This window comes from Mesoplodon mirus, assembly GCF_964341445.2.
Source record: "Mesoplodon mirus genome assembly, chromosome: 2".
Taxonomy (NCBI): Eukaryota; Metazoa; Chordata; class Mammalia; order Artiodactyla; family Ziphiidae; genus Mesoplodon; species Mesoplodon mirus.
Window position 1 is genome coordinate 160,457,341 of NC_138977.1, and position 20,983 is coordinate 160,478,323.

The 20,983-nt window shown below is 45.7% G+C and overlaps 1 protein-coding gene across 2 annotated transcripts in view; it reads right to left on the reverse strand.

Moving 5' to 3' along the window:
• The window catches only part of STK32B (serine/threonine kinase 32B), a gene marked incomplete at its 3' end in the record, with an annotated part of 355,734 nt that overhangs the window by 221,674 nt on the left and 113,077 nt on the right, over positions 1-20,983 (reverse strand). For both annotated transcript variants that reach the window (XM_082629843.1, XM_082629842.1), the window contains exon 3: positions 6,576-6,727. In XM_082629843.1, coding sequence (XP_082485969.1) covers positions 6,576-6,727 — 152 coding nt within the window. The remainder of the gene's footprint in view (positions 1-6,575; positions 6,728-20,983) is intronic.

Here is a 20,983-nt window from a genome sequence, read left to right on the forward strand (position 1 = left end):
CAGTTGAGGCCTGGGTGGCAATCCTGAGGCAGCTCGATAGAGGAAGTGGTGCCTGGCCTATAGACTTTAAGAGGCAGTAGCCATAAGGATCCTCTTCTTCTCTGGATCCTTAAAAATTAAGACAGTACCTGGTACCCAGTAAGAGTCCAATAAATATCCATTTCATGAATGAATATTTGTGGAGGCAGAAGTTCTCAAAGAGAACAAAGGGGAGACGGTGTTCCAGGCAGAAGGAACAGCATGTGCAAAGGCCCGGAGGGCTGATGACAGCAAGATGAATTACAGGTGCCACTAATCAGTTAGCATGGCTGGGACAAAAATGCACCAAGATGGTAGCAGGGGTGGGTGTCAGGAGGAGAGAGTGACATAATGTCAGAGGCCAGGGCATGGAGAGACATTTATTCTGTGGGCTTTGGGGAGCCATCGTAGAATTCTAATCAGAGAGTGGGCTCGGATTTGCACTTTGGTAAGACTTGCCCTGTGCTATAGACTGTGCTTATGTCCCCTCCCCCAATTCATATGTTGAAACTCTAGTCACCAATGTGATGGAGATAGAGCTTTGGGGGGTAATTAGGTCATGAGGGTGGAGCCCTCATGATGGGATTAGTGCCCTTACAAGAAGAGGCAAGAGAGAAATCTCTCTCTCTCACCCCCAGGTGAAGCACAGCAGGAAGACAGCCATCTCTACACCAGGAAAAGGGTCTTCATCGGAACTTGACCATGCTGGCACCCTGATCTCAGACTTCTCAGCCTGCAGAACTGTGAGAAATAAATGTCTTTTAAGGCCCCCCCAGTCTATGGTAGTCTGTTACAGCGACCTGAGCTGACCAAGACACCCTGTGTGGGGAAAACTGATGATGGCTGAGTGGTGAAATGCTGGTTGGGAGGTTGTAGCAATATTCAAGGCCAAAGATAATTAGTTTTATGGAAATGAAGCTGCTCAGTGACAGGTGATCATTTGTAAAGGGCTTCTATCCTTCATCAAAGGTCCCTGAGGGACCTTCTGTCTCTGTCCTCCCCCAACCTCCTTTCCTGCCCCCTTGCTTCAGACAGATCAGCTTCACCTTTAAACACCTTACACAGTTTTACTCTAATCAAAGGTCTCAAAGCTTAAGAAAAACTAGCCACTAATTTAAGTGATTCTTTCTTGCCTGAGAGTGGCTCATAGAGACCTATGTCTTGACTCAGCCTCTCGCTACTCAGAGAAGGTTCCAGAAACACTTGCTATGAGAACAGTTTAAACTGATTGCAGGTATCTGTTCTCATCCTATCCTGCCAGGTATCCGTCCTCACAGTTAATTCAGCAGCAAACAGGGCAGGGGAGGCGCTGCCTAATTATAAACAGAACATTTTAACAGTATAGTAAATATAGTCAATCTGGTAAGCAGAATTGGATGTTGAAAATACAGTCTGAAAACACAATGAACTACCTACCCATTACAATATAATCAGGATAAAAATCTAGTACCGAAATCTCAAGACTCATCTTCCAACAGTCAGCATGTCCTCATGTTCCCCGCTGGAAGAAAAGGAGAGAACTGGTCCAGCCAGCCCCAGACTAACCTGAAAGACGGGTGCTAATCATATCAACAGCAGTGGAGGTCCCTGATCCAGCGGTCACCTCATGCCTGGGACCATGTGGATGCTTGTTACATATTACCCCATTTGGTCCTTATAGCAAGTCTATGATGTGGTCATCTTTTCATTCCCATTTTCCAAATAAGGAAACTGAGACACAGTGGGGAAAATCAAATCACTCTCAAGCCCTCTGTATTAGTCTGCTCAGGTTGCCATAACAAAATACCACTGCCTGGGAGGCTGAAGTAGCGGAAGCTAGTGTATTGTCACACAGTTCTGGAGACTGGAAGTCCAAGATCAGGGTCTGGGCATGGTCCTGTTCCAGTGAGGGTTCTCTTCCTGGTTTGCAGACAGCCACCTTCTTGCTATGTCCTCACATGGCAGAGGCTCTCTCTCTCTCCATCTTCTTACAAGGCCACCATCCTTTCGGATTAGGGTTCCACCCTAATGACTGTGTATAGCCACCTAAACATCCTGTCTCCAGATATAGTCATATTGGAGGTTAGTCATATTGTGGGGCGGGGAGGGGGCGGGGAGGCAACATAATCCCAGAGTAGCCGCTTTGCCTACAAGAGGCAGAGCTGTCATTAGAACCTGGGAGATCGGCCCTCAGAGCCCGAGTGTTGAAACTCTCCCCGCCATCTCTCCCCTCCCCCTCCCCTCCTCTCCCACTCCCCACCTCTCCAGGGCTCCGGCTACTTCACAGCCCTCTTCTCTGGGGTGTGAATTTTCATTGCCTTTTTCCTTTGCCCCAGTTGTCTTAAGCCCCAGAGAGCAAAACAGCTTTGCTTCAGAACAGGTGAAAATATTGCACTTGACAACTCCACCTGGATCGTCACAGGCTTGGGAGCACCCATCATTCATTCTCTAGAGGGCAAACTGTCGTGAAAACTCATCAGTGCCTGGCCTTTGCCTTTGCCTTTGCCAGTTATAGAGCATGTCAGCAAAAGAGAAGAATGACAAGGGGCGTAGTCAGGCTTTCCAAGGCTGCGATAATTCACCCTCCGTGTAATGAGATGAAAAGCTGATGTATAATTAATTTAAAGCAGTGGTGTCCTTATGAACCTGACAAGCAATTCCACACCATGCTCCCTCCTAGCAGGGTAAGGGAGGCAGCCAAATAGAAGCCCAGCAGGAGGGGCTCCATGCAGGGAGGAAGGGGGTATGGTGGGCTAAGCAGGGTAGGGTCAGGGCCTTCTCACAACAGTCATGGTAGAAGGGTTGTGAATGTGGGCATGATGCCAGACAGCCTGGGTTCAAGTCCCATCTCCTCCATTTATTAGTGGTGTGACTCAGTTACCCCATCTGTAAAATGGGGACAATAATAATAGGATGATAGTAGGAAACTAAAGAGACCGTTAGGAGGATTAATAGCAGTTAAAGAAGACACTTCTCAAGTACCTAATAAACGTCAGTGGTATTTCCCTACAAGAACTGGAAACCTCGGGGCACACTGGATGGTCTTGAGTTTGAATCGCAATTCTGTTGATTCAGGTAAGATCATGAACTGCTTTGAGCCCTGCTTTACTTCTTTGAGAAATGGGGCCCAAGCCCCTTGTCCCACAGGGCTGTTATGAAGACTCCAGCACAAGGATATAATGTCTGGGTGGCAGGTGCCAATCACCTGGTGGGCACAGTCACTACTGTTTTCTGGAAACAGCTCCCAACCTCCTTCTGCAGATTCCTAAGACTCAGGTGGGACCAACCTCCTGGCCCCTTCCCCACTGCTTTAGGAAGGGGCACATGACCAGGTCAATCACGCCTGTGACCTTCAGCCTCTGCTGTGGCTGTTCAGCTAGTAGAAGTAGGAAAACCATCAGTCAGCACGAGTCGTGGCTCTGAAACACAGCCAGCACAGGGGAAAGCAGGAGATAGAGACCGAAGTCAGCTGGAATTCTAGACTTTTTAGGTATAAAACCCAAGAAATTCCCTTTGGTGTTGAAGCAAGTTTAAGTTTCTGCCCCCTGAGCCACACTGTATGTAAAGTACTCAGTACTGCCCAATGAATTAAGGACCCTCTCCTTTTCACTTATAGCTGGAAGGAGCATTCTCTCTCTCTCTCTCTCTCTCTCTCTCTCTCTCTCTATCTATCTATCTATCATCCATCTATTATCATATGTAGGTATACACATGCACACACACATATATACATAACCTCTTACAGTAAACAATATTTTCATTTACAGAAAATATACTGTCATATCTTTTCCTATCAGTTAACTCTCAAAACAGTGCTAGCAGTAAACAAGGTATTATTTTCACCATTAGCAGGTGAAAAATTGAGGCCAAAGAGTTGGAGACTCCAAAATCAAGCAGCAGGTTCTATCCTTTCTTGCTTATGATGGGAATCCAATGCCCTAAGAGGCCAACGTGCACAGGGAGTTTTCCCATTGACCCAGCGCTTACATGGAATTAAAGGGGGTCTGTCATTAATCTGCTGGCATCTTGGAGACCATGAACAGAGCATCGAAAAACAGTCCTAAAAAGGGAGGATGCCGCCACATCCTCCCTCCTTCAACACACATCACAGTCCAGATGTACATCCCATGCCCGTACTCGGTCTAAGGAGTCTCCCCTGAAACAGTTCAAGCTCAGAGATCTTCATCTCAGCATTATTTACATTGGCAAGATAATTAGAAACAGCCCTAAATAACCTATATGACAGGTTAGAGGTTAGATGTCTTATTGAACTTCTCCACAGTGGAAGGTTATGTAGCCATTAGAAGTGATTTACAGAAAGTTTGTAGTAAGGAGATAATGCTCCTACTAGACAATTAATTTGAAAAAGCAAAATCCAACATTGTTATGCATGGTTTTATATCAATGACATTTACAGTCATATTGATATGAGAAAAGTATAAAAAGAATTACACACCGAAATGTAATCTGGTGGTGGTAGGATTCTGGATAATTGTTGCCTTCTTATGTATGTCATTTTCTGTATTTTGCAATGAACCTATGTTGCTTTTCTGATTAGAAATGATGCAGCCACAGTGGAAAATAGTACGGAGATTCCTCAAAAAATTAAGAATATAAGTAACATATGAGCCAGGTGTCCCAATTCTGGGTATTTATCCAAAGAATACAAAAACATTAATTTGAAAAGATATTTGCACTCCCATGTTCCTTGCAGTGCTATGTTAATAGTGAAGATATGGTAAACACCTAAGTGCCCATCAACGGACAAATGGATAAAGAAGATGTGGTATATATATACAACTGATTACTATTCTGCCATAAAAATATAGATGAAATCTTGCCATTTGAAACAACATGGATAGAATTTGACGGTTATTATGCTAAGGTAAATACGTCAGATGGAGAAAGACAAATATTGTATGATTTTACTCATATGTGGAATATAAAAAGCAAACAAACAAAAAATAAAGGAACAAACCAGATCCATCAAAAACAAACACGTACATACATACTGAGAATAGAGTAGTGGTTACCAGAAGGAAAGGGATGGGCTGGGAGAAAGGGACTGAAATGGGTAAAGGGAATCAACTGTATGGTGATGAATGGAAGCTTAATTTTTGGTGATGAGCACACTGTAGGGTATACGGAAGTAGAAATATAATGTTGTACACATGAAATTTATGTAATGTTATAAACCAAATGTTACCGCAATAAAAAATAAATTTAAAAATTTTCCTCGTACGGCAATCAAAACATGAAGAGGTTTATTTCCCCCAGATAACTGAAGTGTTTGGGTGGCTGGAAACATGACAAATGCACACTTGTTACCCAGATTCTAGTGTATGACACACAGTATGGCTTTTGCCCACAGAAATGCCCAAGTCTGAGGCATCTGCCAGGCAGACTTGGATTTTCTCAAACAGGACAACTGATGTCCCTCCTTGTCCTATCACCCTATGTTCAGAGTGCTTCTATATATGAAGGGCAAGAGAAATAATTGGTGCTATTAGGGATTCAGGCTAGGCTAGACTTTCCCATCAGAAATGATGCTCTTAAGATCAAAAATCTGTCAACTGAGACGCAGAATGAAACTGTCAGATTTTGTTTCCTAGAATAGCGTGTCCTCTCCCCTTCAACAAAATCCAGCTCAGTAAACATGTATTAAGTGCCCCCAACATGTCTGAGGCTGTATTAGACTCCCAGAAACAAAGAACCAGGAAACAGCCTTTTTTCTCAAGGAGCAAGTGATTTCTTAGTAAGGACAGATAAATAAACAATAATTTGGGTTCAAGGTGATGCACGCTATGTTGGGTCAAGCACAGGTCAAGGTGGAGACATGAGGAGTGTTCACCCAGCCTGTGGGGCAGCAAAGGCTCCACGCCTAAGTACCTCGAAAGCTGAACCAAAGGAATGCACAGCATTCGGTCAGAGGAAGCTGGGGAGACAGGAAGGTGGAAGTTTCAGGAAGAGGAGACTTCACATGCAAAGACACAGAGGCAGGGAAACAACCAGCAAAGGGGCAAATCTAGGACACAAATTAAAGCAGAGATGATAGCCAGGGGTGGGAGGGAGAGAAAGTTCCAGAACATGGCTCCTAGTGGGCCTCGTCGGCCAGATTCAAAACTTGGAATTTAGCATGTCCACACCGGGCAGCCATCCTAAGTGGAGTAAAACATCAGCTCCTGATGTTCACGGCAAGTCCTTCTTGCCATGAACACTGTGGGTGTAATTTTCTAAAAAGTTAAATTCCCCTTAGAAGACTCTATTTAGCATCCATAACATTCTACATGTGTTCTCAAACATACATAAACCTTCTCTTCTAAACCGATTTCAATTCTGATTCACCAGGTAAGAGGACCAAATGAAAATTAAGCATATGCTTAATGATTTCATCAGAAAATGTACTCTACCCAATAGTCATCAGAAAGCGTACCCAACGAAATATTCAAAAGAATATTTGAACCCAGAAAATTTCATTTCTTTCTCCCTACAGTACAGAAGCTTCCTTCTAGCAGAGCCGTATTTGCATTTGGCTCCATAATGAGGATTTCACTGGAGCCCTGGATAGAATGACTCACCACAGATTGACCAAGAAAGGATGCTCCAGCCCCTGCATGATCTGGAGCTCCCGGAAGACGTTCCGGACTTCATCCCTCTCGATGCACTTCTGCTTGTTCATGTACTTCATTGCGTACATTTTCTTAGTGTCTCGCTTCTGCACGATGCAGACCTGAGTGACAGCCAAAAGGGAGAACGTTCAGGCCAACGTTTCAAAGGAACAAAAAGGCAGCCCCTCACGGCATCCCTACTCCTGGGTTCAAGTCTTGGTTCTGAAATCTTGCTAGTGGAGCAGCGCTGGCTCCTCCACAACCTCTCCAATATTTGCAAAATGGAAGAGCTGGACCAGATTCACCTGTTGATCAGGTATTTACACTAAGTAGGTGCTGAAAAAGCAGCTTCAGAAACAGGAGGGGGAAGAGGCAGCCCTGCACTCAAGGAGCTCATAGCCTGGGAGGAAAACAGACAGATGCACCAATATCTACGATGCTGAGATACACATATCTGTGCCTCCCATGGCCCCCGCCCTCCCCACTTCCGCTCACACCTCCATCGCCAGCCCCGCTTCTCTTTGCCCGACGATTCTGTCTGCCAGCAGAGCCCGCGTTGCTGTAACAGACTGGCGATGCCGAAGAGTTAAGGTCCACGGAAGCAACACTCGGCCCATGCAGGCAGCTGGGGCATCTACACCCCAGACCCCTTGTCCATCCCACGGCTCCCAGAGTTTGAGAGTTTGCCCACAGGGCTAACTGGCTTGACGGCACACCCTTACCAGCAGCCTCCTGCCTTTCCTTCCCTGACTCACTTCCCAACTCACTACCTGTGCCTTCTTGCTCTCCAGGGCCCTTGGAGAGACCCAAACTAAGGCGCATGGGCCCTGGGGGAGCAAAGGAGAAGTGGTGACAGCAATGGTGGCAGCTCCTGTACTGAGCACTCTACTTTGGGAGACTGAGCAAACTGTCTCCTTGATTATCTCACGTAATCCCCACAAGAACCTTGCGAATAAAGGCTCCATCTTCCCTTGAGCACGAGGAAGCTGCAGCCCCGTGTGCACTAGTTAACTTGCCCAGAGTTCAACAAGCCCCTCGGTGTCAGGACAGTGATTGAAACCCACGACAGTCTGATTTTTGAGTGACACCCTTACTCACAAGGGGCAGCGCTGGGAGGGCGGACATGCTGTCAGAGAAGGCTCTCTCGAGGCACTAATGCCAGAGGGTGGGCATGAAAGGATGGAAAGATGGCAAAGGCAAAAGAAGAGGCTTTTAGGGGAAAGGAAAGATATAAAGGAGGACATGGAGCCTTAGGACACCCGGCAAGGAGTATGGTGTGGCTGGAAAAAAGTAGCAGGGTGAACATGTACTGTATTCCCAACCTCCTGATGGGGACTTGTATTCATTTCCTTGGGCTGCCATAACAAAGTACCACAAACTGGAGGCTCAAAATAACAGAAACTTACTGTCTCACAGTTCTGGAGCCAGAAGCTCCAAATTAAGGTGTTGCCAGGGCCACGTCCCCTCTGCAGGCTCTCGGGTAGGATCCTTCTTTGCCTCTTCTAATTTCTGGGGGTTGTTATCAATCCTTGATGCCCCTTGCTAGCAGCTACATCACATGAATTTGGGGGCGGATACTATTCAACCCAGTACAGTAACTAGTTTTATTACCCTCACTTGATAGATAAAGGAAGAGATGCACAGAAAGATTTTAGACCTTCCTCACGCCTCAGGACTCAAACCCAGGCTCTCTGCCTTCCCAGGACACACCAATGATGCATCCTCCCTGGGAACAGGTCTGTGATAGAGAAAGCGAGGGATATGGTTACGGGCCTGGGAATTCGGGGTTTTCTCTGGGCGTCCCAAGTTGGTCTTCTATTGGAAATTGGACCCCTTTTGCTCTGACGTGCTATGAATCTGAGGCAGATACAAGACGGTGGGGAAAAGCCTGAATTGCAATTCCCACTTTGGTTCTTGCTGCCTTTCTGAGCTTCTGTCTCAGCATGTCTGAGCAGAGTTATCAAAGCCCACCCTGCCCCACTGGGGTGAAACTAAATGAGACCAAGGAAGTGGGAGTGCCTGGCTGTGTCTGGGGGATGATAAATGTCACCCGAATCTCAATGTCTTAAGAAGCACACTTCATGAAATCTCCATAAGAATGCTTTTCCAGGCAGTATGATTAGTGGCATGAGGTTGAAGGCCCAAGAACTTTACCAGTGAACTTGAACATATAAAACCACAGAAGGCCAAGGTGTGCTGGACAAAAGCCCCTTGGGGCCCTGGTTCGCAGGAATCTGAAGAGACTTCCAGAGCCCTGAGACCCACGTCCGCAGGCAGACACGCAGAGGGCAGATCATTCCACTAATTAGGGTTTCTCATCTCTCTCACTCCTCATTTGCCTTCTCAGAAGAGATGTGGAGTAGACATGGTCTCTGCCAAGGCTGGGAGCCCTGAAATCCAGTTGGCTGCATAATCTTGAAAAGCTGAGGCTGTGATTCCACGGAGTCTGGGCAATGCCCCCGTCAGAGGAAGACCCCTCCCAGTCCCGGCTCTTGTTGGTATGACTGACAATGGACGAAGGTGCTGAGAGATGGCTCTCACCTCCCGGGGCGGGGGAGGGGGGTGGGCGGGAAGGAGGAGGGTGACACTTGTAGCAGCTCGGAGGCAGCTCAGGAACTAGAAGAGACTCTTCAAAACAGGATTAGAATTCTGGCTTTCAAAGCAGAGCTCAGGATTTGAATAGGGTTTGGAGGTCTGACTTTGGGTACCAGATAAAGAAGAGAGGTTGTTATAGGACGTTGCCTGGAGCTTGAAGGCTTGGATTTACAAGTCAAAGAAGAGGTTGAGGCCTGGGGTCTTGGCCAGCTCCATGCTGATGAAAAGGTGTGGCTGGCAATCTGTACATCTTCTTTGGAGAAATGTCTATTTAGGTCTTCTGCCCATTTCTGGATTGGGCTGTTTGTTTTTTTGATATTGAGCTGCATGAGCTGCTTATATATTTTGGAGATTAATCCTTTATCAGTTGCTTTGTTTGCAAATATTTTCTCCCATTCTGAGGGTTGTCTTTTCACCTCGTTTATGGTTTCCATTCCTGTGCAAAAGCTTTTAAGCTTCATTAGGTCCCATTTGTTTATTTTTGTTTTTATTTCCATTTCTCTAGGAGGTGAGTCAAAAAGGATCTTGCTGTGATTTATGTCATAGAGTGTTTTGCCTATGTTTTCCTCTAAGAGTTAAAGGATGTTCAACATCATTAATCATTAGAGAAATGCAAATCAAAATCACAATGAGGTATCACCTCACACCGGTCAGAATGGCCATCATCAAAAAATCTACAAACAAGAAATGCTGGAGAGGGTGTGGAGAAAAGGGAACCCTCTCGCACTGTTGGTGGGAATGTAAATTGATACAGCCACTATGGAGAACAGTATGGAGCTTCCTTAAAAAACTAAAAATAGAACTACCATATGACCCAGCTATCCCACTACTGGGCATATACCCTGAGAAAACCGTAATTCAAAAAGACACATGTACCACAATGTTCACTGCAAGACTATTTACAATAGCAAGGACACGGAAGCAACCTAAGTGTCCATCGACAGACGAATGGATAAAGAAGATGTGGCACATATATACAATGGAATATTACTCAGCCATAAAAAATAACGAAACTGAACTATTTGTGGTGAGGTGGATGGACCTACAGTCTGTCATACAGACTGAAGTAAGTAAGAAAGAGAAAAACAAATACCGTATGCTAACACATATATATGGAATATTAAAAAAAATGGTTCTGATGACCCTAGGGGCAGGACAGGAATAAAGATGCAGACGTAGAGAATGCACTTGAGGACACAGGGTGGGGGAAGAGAGGGTAAGCTGGGACGAAGTGAGAGAGTGGCATGGACATATGTACACTACCACATGTAAAACAGATAGCTAGTAGGAAGCAGCCGCATAGCACAGGGAGATCAGCTCGGTGCTTTGTGACCACCTAGAGGGGTGGGGTAGGGAGGGTGGGAGGGAGACGCAAGAGGGAGGGGATATAGGGATATATGCGTGCATATGGCTGATTCACTTTGTTATACAGCAGAAACTAACACAACAACCTAAAGCAATTTTACTCCAATAAAGATGTTAAAAAACAAAACAAACAAAAGTAAAAAAACAAAAAATAAAAGAAAAGGTGTGGCTGGGATCCCTTAACTTCCTCCTCTATACACTGAGGGCTTCAATCTATTTTCTAAGGCATCTTAAACACTCTATGTTTCTCAGGAACACAGAGCTGGACTTGGGGTCTGGAGAGCTGGGCTCTGCTCATGGCCCTCTTGCACGTATCCCTGGCTCCTCTGGCCTTGCTTCTTCACTGGCCAAGCAAGGCAGGTAGCAATGGCTGACTCAACCTGACCAGAGGACAGAGAGGCTAAAATGAAAAAAAGACCAAAGACAAGTCTAAGGCACTGAGTAGAGACAAAGGTCTGCTGGGAAGTCTCAGGGACACAGAAAGAGTTTGGGTTCTCAGGTCACTCTGAGTGGGGCTTTTATTCCAGTTCTTTGCTGTGCAACCACCCTCTCTGAGCCTCAGTCTACTCATCAGTAAAATGGGGGTGGTATGTTCTTGCTCCAAGGGCTGTTGTGAGGACATGGGAGGGGATGCTGTGAAGGGCATGGTGTGGTGCTGTCATGTTGGAGGTACCGAATGGAGGTGAGTTTTCTTTACTTCCCAAGGGTTATAGACATTTAATGCTCCCGGGACAGAGGCCTCTCAGCAAATGCAGTTATTATTGTGATTACTGGTCCTGTCATCACAACCATCATTAAGGACTTATCTGAAGGCAGGGCAGGGTGCTGGGAGGGAGGCATGCTTCCCAGGACACAGGGTCACAGATATCTCTGGCCCCATGGCTGGAGCTTGGGGTGACATTTCCTACTGACTTGCCAGGGTGGCTTGAGCCAATCCCTTCTTGTTGCAGACCCAAGGAAGGTGGGACACTTGGGACCAGCCCTCAGGCTGTCAGGCAGGATGACTGTGGCACAGGGAATGCAATGCACAAAACCAAATAGGAGGGGACAGGCAGGCTGTAGTCCTGGTGGAACAGTTCTGACCCCCTCAGCTTGTGACGGTGACTTTATTTGATTTGGTTAAAGGGTCTTTGCAGATATAATTAAGTTAAGGCTCTCAAGATGTGTCATCTAGGATAAGGGCGGGCCCCAAATCAACCAGTGTCTTTATAATAAGAGAAAAGAAGGCAGAGATTGGAGAGATGATGCATCTTTAAGCCAAGGAAGGCCTAGGATAGCCGCAACCCCAGTAGCCAGGAGACAGGCCTGGGACAGACCCTTCCCAGAGCTTCTGGAACAGTGGAGAATAAACCTCTGCCGTTTAAAATCACCCAGTGTATTAAAGCAGCCACAGGAAACTAAGACAGTCTGTAAATGTCCATCATGGCCATCGACTTCTGGCTGACCAACCCAGCCAGGCACCTCTGTGATCCTTCCTGGGTTTCATCTGAGCCCTGCAGGTCTACAGTCAGGTGTCCATAGAGCCCAGCAGAGCGTGTCGCCCACACAGGTGCCCAGGAAACGTGGGCTGGTGGGGAGCTGAGCACACTGCTGAGCCTGGGACCCAACCCCGAGCCCTGAGTGCATTAACTCCCAAATCAGTGCCCAGGACTCCACATTCCAGCCTGATCCCCTGGCCTGTGTCCTCTCCCCCTAAGTCCCTGTGACCAGAGTGACTTCTGGTACTTAGAGTTAGTGCTTGAGATTTCAGAAGCGGGAACATTTCACTGTAATAGCTTCGTCACCAGCAGCGTCTCCTCGGCTCTGGTCTCTGCACATGTCCTTCTGCCCAGTGGGAACTTCCCCAAAATGAAAGATTTGAAGCCCTGCAAGGGCTTTCTTTCACCTTCAGGAAGTGTTCAAGGTCTGTGTCTTGTCCTTCAAAGTCCTCTGCGCCTCCGTCACCTCTGACAGGCATGTGTGTGCTCACACCACACAGAGACATACATACCACACACATACACACACATACACACACCACACACGCACACATCCCGTTCATGCCAGCTACCTCACCCCCCTTAGAATTTCTCTAAAGAGTTTCTCCACCACCACTGCTTTCTCCCCTTCTCACTTCCTCCCTGGCCCACGTCCCCCTCCCTCCGGCTCACCCACCAGCTCTGTCTCTGCTCATTCATTACTTTCTGTAGGAGGCTCCCTTTTATTTCGGGGAGACTGCATCAACAGCCTTCCCAGTGGGCTCCCATAGCCCCTATTTCTACTGTGCTGCTTCCTACACTGGATCTTCCCTGTTTACTGACTGACAGGCAGACCCCAGGCACCAAGAAGGCAGGAGCCATGCTGCCTGGTTTTCCCTATGGAACTCCGAGCTTCCAGAGGCTCAGACATGTGAACTTGTCACCTTGGCCCCTGACTCCCTGCACGAGCATGTTCCGTTCCCTCTGCTTAGAACACCTTTCCTACAGGCCGTCCCCTGCCTCATCCCTTGCGGGCATCATCATCTCCTGACCTGAGGGCCACCCTGACCTCCATGCCTGAGCGGGAGTCCACAGAAGAGCTGGAATTTCCGTTAAGACAAGGTCCACCAGGCCCTGTGTACTCGAGGGAGGTGGGGTCCTCAATGCCTGGACTCACAGCAGGAGGGCCTGCCGGTCCTCCCAGCTCTGAAGCCCAAGGCGACCACGTGATGGAGGGAATCTGCTAAACCTAAAGCAGCATCTCAGCCTCCTGGGCTCAAGACAGGTGTTCTAGAGGGAACATCAGCCCTCCTCACCAACAGGCAGCTCTGCCCATATCCTGGGAACCTTCAAAACAGAAGAGGCGGGTCCCAAGTGGCCCCAGGGCTCCCGAGCAGGTCAGCACATAGCCCTTTCCACTAGAAATCACAGTTAATGAGGCAAGGGATGAGCCATTTGGCCAAAGCCACCCAAGCTGCTGACAGGCAAGCACCCAGTTAACACTTCTCATTAGTCTAATTCAATTAGGACACCTGATGTTATCATTATTAATTACAATTTATTGGGACAAATAAATAAATGCTAGCGAGCATGATTTCAGGCGATTTGCCGTGAGAATGGCATGTGTCAAGCACACCGTGCATCAGGAATTTGGGAATTGACCCCAGTTCAGCAGAGAAGGGGTAGGGATGCGTGTTGAGAACCTCCATCACGCCAGCATCTGGTGGTCCTCAGCCGGATCTTACCTTCAAAGCACTGATGGCCTCAGTTCTGTGGCACCCCCAGAGGTCTGCGAGGGTCCTGGGATGTTGTATTTTGTAAAAACTCCCTGGGGGGAGTCTGATAAGCAGGCTAGTTGAGAATCACTTTGCTGGATTCTTCAGGAAAGTCCTTATCTGGCTGCATCTTCAGTGACCTTGATGGTCAGGACTGTAACCCTCACTTTTCAGCTCAGGCAAGCCAAGCTCTGGGGGAACAGGTCACCCCAGAATCAGAGAAGCCAGAGCTGTGCTGGTAACCCAGAACTGTGCGGGTGCAAAGGCTGGCTCTGCCCTTCCATGGACCAGCCTGGATGCCTGTTCTCACCTGACTCAGTTGACCTTCTCTGTGCTGCCCACCCCACCCCCAGCTTGAGTACACTTAGCAGATGCTGTTGACTGATGCACAGGTATAGTGCGACATTAATGGACACTGGTTATGCTTACAGGAGCAAGATTCTGGGAAACAACCAATTTGGGGAAAAGCAAAAAAAAAAAAAAAAAAAATCAAGATTAAATAAGGTCACTAAAAAAGAGTGATCATGCTGGGTACTGCTGCTCAAATATCCTTATCTGGGGCTTCCCTGGTGGCGCAGTGGTTGAGAGTCCGCCTGCCGATGCAGGGGACACGGGTTCATGCCCCAGTCTGGGAAGATCCCACATGCCGTGGAGCGGCTGGGCCCGTGAGCCATGGCCACTGAGCCTGCGTGTCCAGAGCCTGTGCTCCTCAACGGGAGAGGCCACAACAGTGAGAGGCCCGTGTAACACACACACACACACAAAATCCTTATCTGACAAGAAGACTGTCTTTGGCAGACGATTGTTAACTACCCAAATGCATCCTCCCTCTTCTTCCTTTTTAATAGGACAATTTTCTTCAAGGAGGCAGTATGATCCATTAAACACTCATTTGCAGCCAGAAGTAGCCATAGTTCTTGCCAATGAAATATTAGTCTGCTATTGGCTTCTAAGAAAAGTCTTGCTTTCTGAATAAAAGGGAATAGCTACATATGGTTCCACTTTTCTCCCCTTGGCCACTATTCTTCTCCTTTCTACCTTGAGCACATATGTAATGTCTGGAGCTGCAGCAGCCCCTTGTGACCATGAAGCTACGAAGGTCTCAGAGATACTGAACCTGTTATCATAGCGCCACCTACCTTCAGACTTCTTCTTATGTGAGAAAATAAACCCTCTTTGTTTAAGCCACTATAAGGCAGATTTTCTGTTTCTCACTCCTGAGAACATCCCCATCTGATACACAAACTATACGATGATGTCTCATGGCACAGAAAGTCCATGTGGGCTGTGACCAATGGTGGCCTCACTAGAGTGATCAAAAGTTAGCTTCAAGAAAAATACTCATTTGGATGAATATTTCACTCAATAAACATGTGTGAAATGCCTGTCACGGTCCTGGCATTATGCTAGCCATGAAGATATGACACTGCTCTAGGAACTCAAGGTTCGATGGGATACACAAACAATACTCAAGAGTGAAAGACAAAGTCCCTCACTTCAGGTCACTGGGCCCTACATGGCGTGGCCCCAAGTCCCCTCTAATTCCATCTGTTACTCTCTTCCCTGCTCACTTCCCACCCTGGCCCCTGTGCCATTCCTGTGTCTGCCATGCTCTTCCCCAGGTGTCCAGTCTTGGGTCCTCACCTCCTTCAGGCTCTACCCATGAATCACCTTATCCTATAAGTCATCCCTGACCTCCGTGTGTGAATGAGCTAATCCCTCCTCAGTCCCCATCCTCCCTCCCTGTTCCCTCCATCACCCTGGCCAACTCCCGTAACAGCAGCACATGCTTCTTGGTTTGTTTGTTTTCCCTTTGTCTGTCTCACCCACTGTGGTGTAAACCCCATAATGATAGGGATTTTTCTATTATTCACTGTTCCCTCCTCAGTGACTAGAACAGTGCCTGGAACATCTAGTTGACATCTGTGGCTGGCTGGCTGGAGAAATGGATAATTACTACTTAGGAAAGAACAGTGCTATAGGATAGGTGAGCACATGGGACTAAGGGACCTGAGAAGAGGGATCCTAACCAGGATATGGGATTAGGGAAAGACATTCTGGAAGAGGCTGCATTTGAACTGTTTCTCAGTCATCAAGGGTTGGTTTCATGAGGATGGAGGTGTAGGAAGAGGGGGAAGGAAGTGCACTACCAGGAGAGCACACAGCCCCTCTCTCAGTACAGAGAGATGGAACATGCATGGTGCATTTTAGCATGTGTTAGTAGCATTCTCAACTTCCCCATCTGTAAAATGGGGGTAGCAGTGTACTTATCTTAGTGGGTGGTTGTGAGGGTTACATGGTAAGCACTTACTAAATTATTGATTATTATTGTGATTATGATCATCATTCATACATGTACTGAAGGTAAGACCAGAGAACGTTGTAGAGATGTGCAGAAGTGGCCCAAGAAGGAGGTCAGGAACAATTTCACAATTATTTGGTGTGAAGGTTAATTTTATGTGTCAGCTTAGCTGGGCTATGGTGCCCAGATATGTGGTCAGACATGATTCTGTATGTTTCGGTGAAGGTGCTTTTAGATAAAATTAATTTGTGATGAATTTTAAAAGGTGGACTTTAAGTAAGCAGATTGCCCTCCATGTGGGTGGGCCTCATCCAATCAGTTGAAAGTCTGAATAGAACAAAAGACTGACCTCCCCCAAGAAAGAGGGAATTCTGCAGCAGATGACCTTTGGCCTTTTACAGCAACATCAGCAACTTCCTGGGTCTCTAGCCTGACAACCTATCCTGCAGATTTTTAGACTTGCCAGCCTCCATCATCATGTGAGCCAATTACTTAAATAAATCTATCTATATCTATATCTATATCTACACACATCTTTTTAGTTCTGTTTCCCTGGAGAACATTGACTAATACATGTGGCAATGAGCTAGCCAGGATCAGAAGTCAGCACCTGATTTCAACTTCTCATGGACCCAGGAAGTCACTAAGGCCACCAGTGCTGGGCATTTGGAAGCACAGGAAGCTCAAACTGCTTGGTACCTGATTCTAAACTATTTGTCCCCAGTCAGTATAAAAAGAGAGAGCAGCATGGGGAGACATGCCTTGATTGGGGCACAGCCCCATGGTGTGTCCAGCTATGCTCTAAGCCAAGCCAGTCTCTCCTTAAGATGCTAAGAAACAGTGCGCCTGTCCCGCGGACACTTCATCTGTGAGTTCTGACCTGTATCAGGTGATACTCCCTGGTGTTCACCCTGAGACAGTGCATGACGGACATCATGGAGATCATGGCAAAAGATGAGGTGACAAAGGTGAGTGAGGAGCAGGTGACAGATGGCTTTGAATGACATGTTTAAAAGGTCAGTGTTGCAGGTTGAATTGTGTTTCCCCAAATCTGTATGTTGAAGCCCTGACCCCCAGTACCTCAGAATGTGATGCATTTGGCGATAGGACTTTTAAAGAGGTAATTGAGTTAAAATGGGGTCATGAGGGCAGGCCCTAACCCAATTGGGTTGGTGTCCTCTGGCCTCCAGAACTGTGAGACAATCACTCCTGTGGTTTAAGGCCCCCAGCCTGTGGGATTTTGTCACATCAGCACCAGCAGACCAATACAGTTGGCTTTTGTCCTGAGGGCACTGGGGAGATACAGAAGGGTTTAAAAAGTGGATCCTAGGTATACAATTGCAAATGAATGAATAAAGGAAAGAACATACAAACAAACAACATGGAAAATGTGGGTTTTGAGGGGGGGAGGGGAGTTCTTTCTGGCAACAGGGTGGAGGAGAGTTTGGAGGTAATTCCAAGAGGTGATCGTGTGTTTTATAAATAATGCCACTGCTTACGCACACAGTTTCCCTCTGGAGTCATAAGGGACATCACTTTGTCAGGAAACACCGAAAAGTAGTCATAGGGGCAAGGGTCCAGGCCCAACCTTGGTGCTTTCTGACACCCTTAGTGCTGGAAATGTATCTTTTAGGGTGAAGCAAGGTTGAGACCACTTTATAGATGTACAAAGGCCTGAGAAGGCTCATCCAGAATATAAAATGAGACGTCACTGTTGGAAAATGGGAAATGCAAATGAGCAATGACGTCTGTTAAATTGGTCAGTAATGGATCATTTGCTCTGGCCTATGCTTGAAAGCCATTCGCAAATGAGCTTGCATTTCCTGTGATATTTAGCTCTTAATAATAAATATTTAGCTCTTAATAATATTTAGCTCTTAATAATAGCTCTTAATTTCCTCTTAATATTTAGCTCTGATCCCTGGGAGCCAGCAAATTCCTCCAACCTATGCCTCAAGCCAAACATGGACTAATTAATATGAAAGGAATAAATATTTCATTAAAAAGAAATGGATTCCACCACTTATAAAAGATGTCTGCATGAACAGTAAAAGCTTCTAGTAAAAGTATCATGTTTAAGAATTCTAAAAACGATTCTTACATAAGAATAACAGCTCACTTTGGAAACACAGAGAAGTTAGGTAACTTGCCCAGAGTCACCTGGTTGACCAGAATTCCAACTCAGCTCTGTCAGACTTGGAGGCAAAGCTCTCTAACCATTTTGCTATAAACTGATTAACTCTTGCATTGTCCTGAAAAGAGCAAACATGTGTTCCAAGTCCCTGCTTGTGGCAGACACAATGTTGGCTGGGCATCTTACACACATTTGCTGCCATGGCCCCATTACTAAGTCTGTCCCTGCCACAGGACCTTTGCATCTGCTGCCCCTTTTGTATGTGATGCTCTACCCCTGGATCTCCACATGGTCTGTTTCCTTCTTAGCAGTTAGGCCTTGGCTTAAATGTCTCCTTCTCAGCAAAGCCTTCTCTGTTGCCCTCTCCTCCAAGGAAAGCAGGCCTACCCTCCCAGGTCATTGCACTATGCATTTTCTGCAGAGCAACTATCATTATTGAAATCGTGGTTGGGTATTGTTTGTGTATTTGTCTCCCTTACTAAACTGTCAGCTCTATGGCACCAGGGACCTCATCCATCTTGTTTGCCACACCACCACAAGTACCTAGACTAATGCTGAGACGTAACAGTTGGCATAAACATTTACTGTCTTACTCAAAATCCTGCTATGCTTTCCACCATGCTACCCTTATCTTAAAAGATGAAAAAGATTTCCAAAGACTACATTTTTAAAGGAAAAAAACACTAAGTCAAATGTTTCTGAACATTCAAACTTATAAACATATATATAAAATCAAATCTCCACTTAATTCCAAAATGGATTTGTTGCAGTCTGGGCACTAAATTGGTTAGTCTGCTATTAATCAAAATTTTTTTCACACTATGAATTCACATGCAGATGTGAAAATCTGGAATGTGGATGAGACAGCTAATAATATGCTTGCGTGTAGAAATGATCATCATTGCATAATAAGAGTGTGGAGTCTGGAATTATCATCTGTGCAACTCTTGCTCAATTTTATCCAGACTCCTCCTTTGAGGGACATAAAGAGCTATTATCATATAAATCTGTGCCACTTTTTGCTGTTTTATGTGCAGACTGCCTCTGGCTATTCCATGAATTTTAATTAACTCTCTGTTTATTTTGTTTCAACCCTATGACTCTCTAAGCACGGAGCCCATTTGCTAATCCAAGAAACACACTTTTGAAGCAAACGTCTCAGAAAGTTCTCCCAAAGGTATCTTCCTCCTTCCCTTGAAAATAATTAAGCCCTGTTGACTTCAAAGTTGACTCATAGCAGAACACTCCAGTCTGGACTCTCTCTGCTGGTGCAGGAGCAAAATGTCCAATGGCTCAACGAATGAAGGGGTCAAGAGTAACCTGTGGGAGGTGGAGAGTGAGGCAGGAGAGAGGTGGAAATTAAAGGGGCATTTGTGAAAAATTAGAGTTTGCAGCAGCGGAGATAGAGAAATTCTCCTCAGGACCCTAACTCAGAGGCAGTCAGTATAAACCAGTCAACTAACTCTTAGCAGCTGATTGGTTAATTGTCAAGTTTTTCATTCATTTACATAATATGTATTTATTCAGTTAATTATATAGAGCATATATGTCAGATGTATCATATGCACATGTATATGTAAGTATATATTATATATGAATATAAATATACACACTGCTTAGTGGATATGTATATATGCATGTATTTGTATGTATATACATGCATATATATATGTGTGTAGATATACATATATACTGCTTTGTGGGCTTACAGATATATGTATATATATATGAGTGTGTATATGTATCTATATAATATATGGTGGGTATATCTACCTATATATAAACTGTTTAGTGGGTGTATATATATGTGTATATAAGTATATTTACTGCTTATATGCATATACATTTACATGTGTTTATGTATACTATATGTATGTGTATATACACGCATATAGATATGTGTGTATATGTTTATATATATATGCATGTGTCTATGTATACAGCTTACTAGGTGTGTATATATGCATATTCATATGTGTGCTCATATATATATATACACTGCTTAATGTGTGTATACATATATCTATATGCTGATTAGTGAGTGTGTATATGTATGTGCATTAGGCATATATGTATGTGTAAATATACATATGTGTGTATATGTATTATACTTTATACATATATATTTGCTTAGTAGGTACTGGAGATACAACTGTGAACAGTGAGGGAACATTGCTGCCCTCAGAGAGAGCTTATGTTCTGGTGCATGAGACCAACAACTAAGAGGACAAATTAATAAGCATGTAATGGAATTACAGGTAATGACAGGTGCACTGAAGAAAAGGGGACCAGAAAGGGTACATGGATATGAAATGCTTGGGGTGGAGTCAAGTGGGGTGGATATTCAGAGAGGGCCCCCATTGAGGGGACATTTGAGCAGAATTCTGTATGGTATGAGTGATCCTTGCAGAGTTCTGGGGGAAAGTGATCAAGGCTGAGGGCACAGCAAGTGTAAAGGTTCCGAGTTAGAAATAAGCTCAGCATGTTCGAGAGATGAGAAGAAGGGCTGAGTGGAATGAGTAGGAAGATGGAGGGCGTGGAGAGAGGTGTCAGCAAACTAGGCATAAGTCAGATTGCTGGGCCTGGTGGGCCAGCAGAAGAGGTTGGCATTCATTCTGAAAGCAGCAAGCATGTGATCCAATCCATGCTTTATCACATCACTGGCTGCTATGTAGACCAGGGCTTTCCCTCTTCTTTCTCTCTCCCCCTCATCCATTCTCTAGGTAGCATTTATTGAGCCTTTACCACCT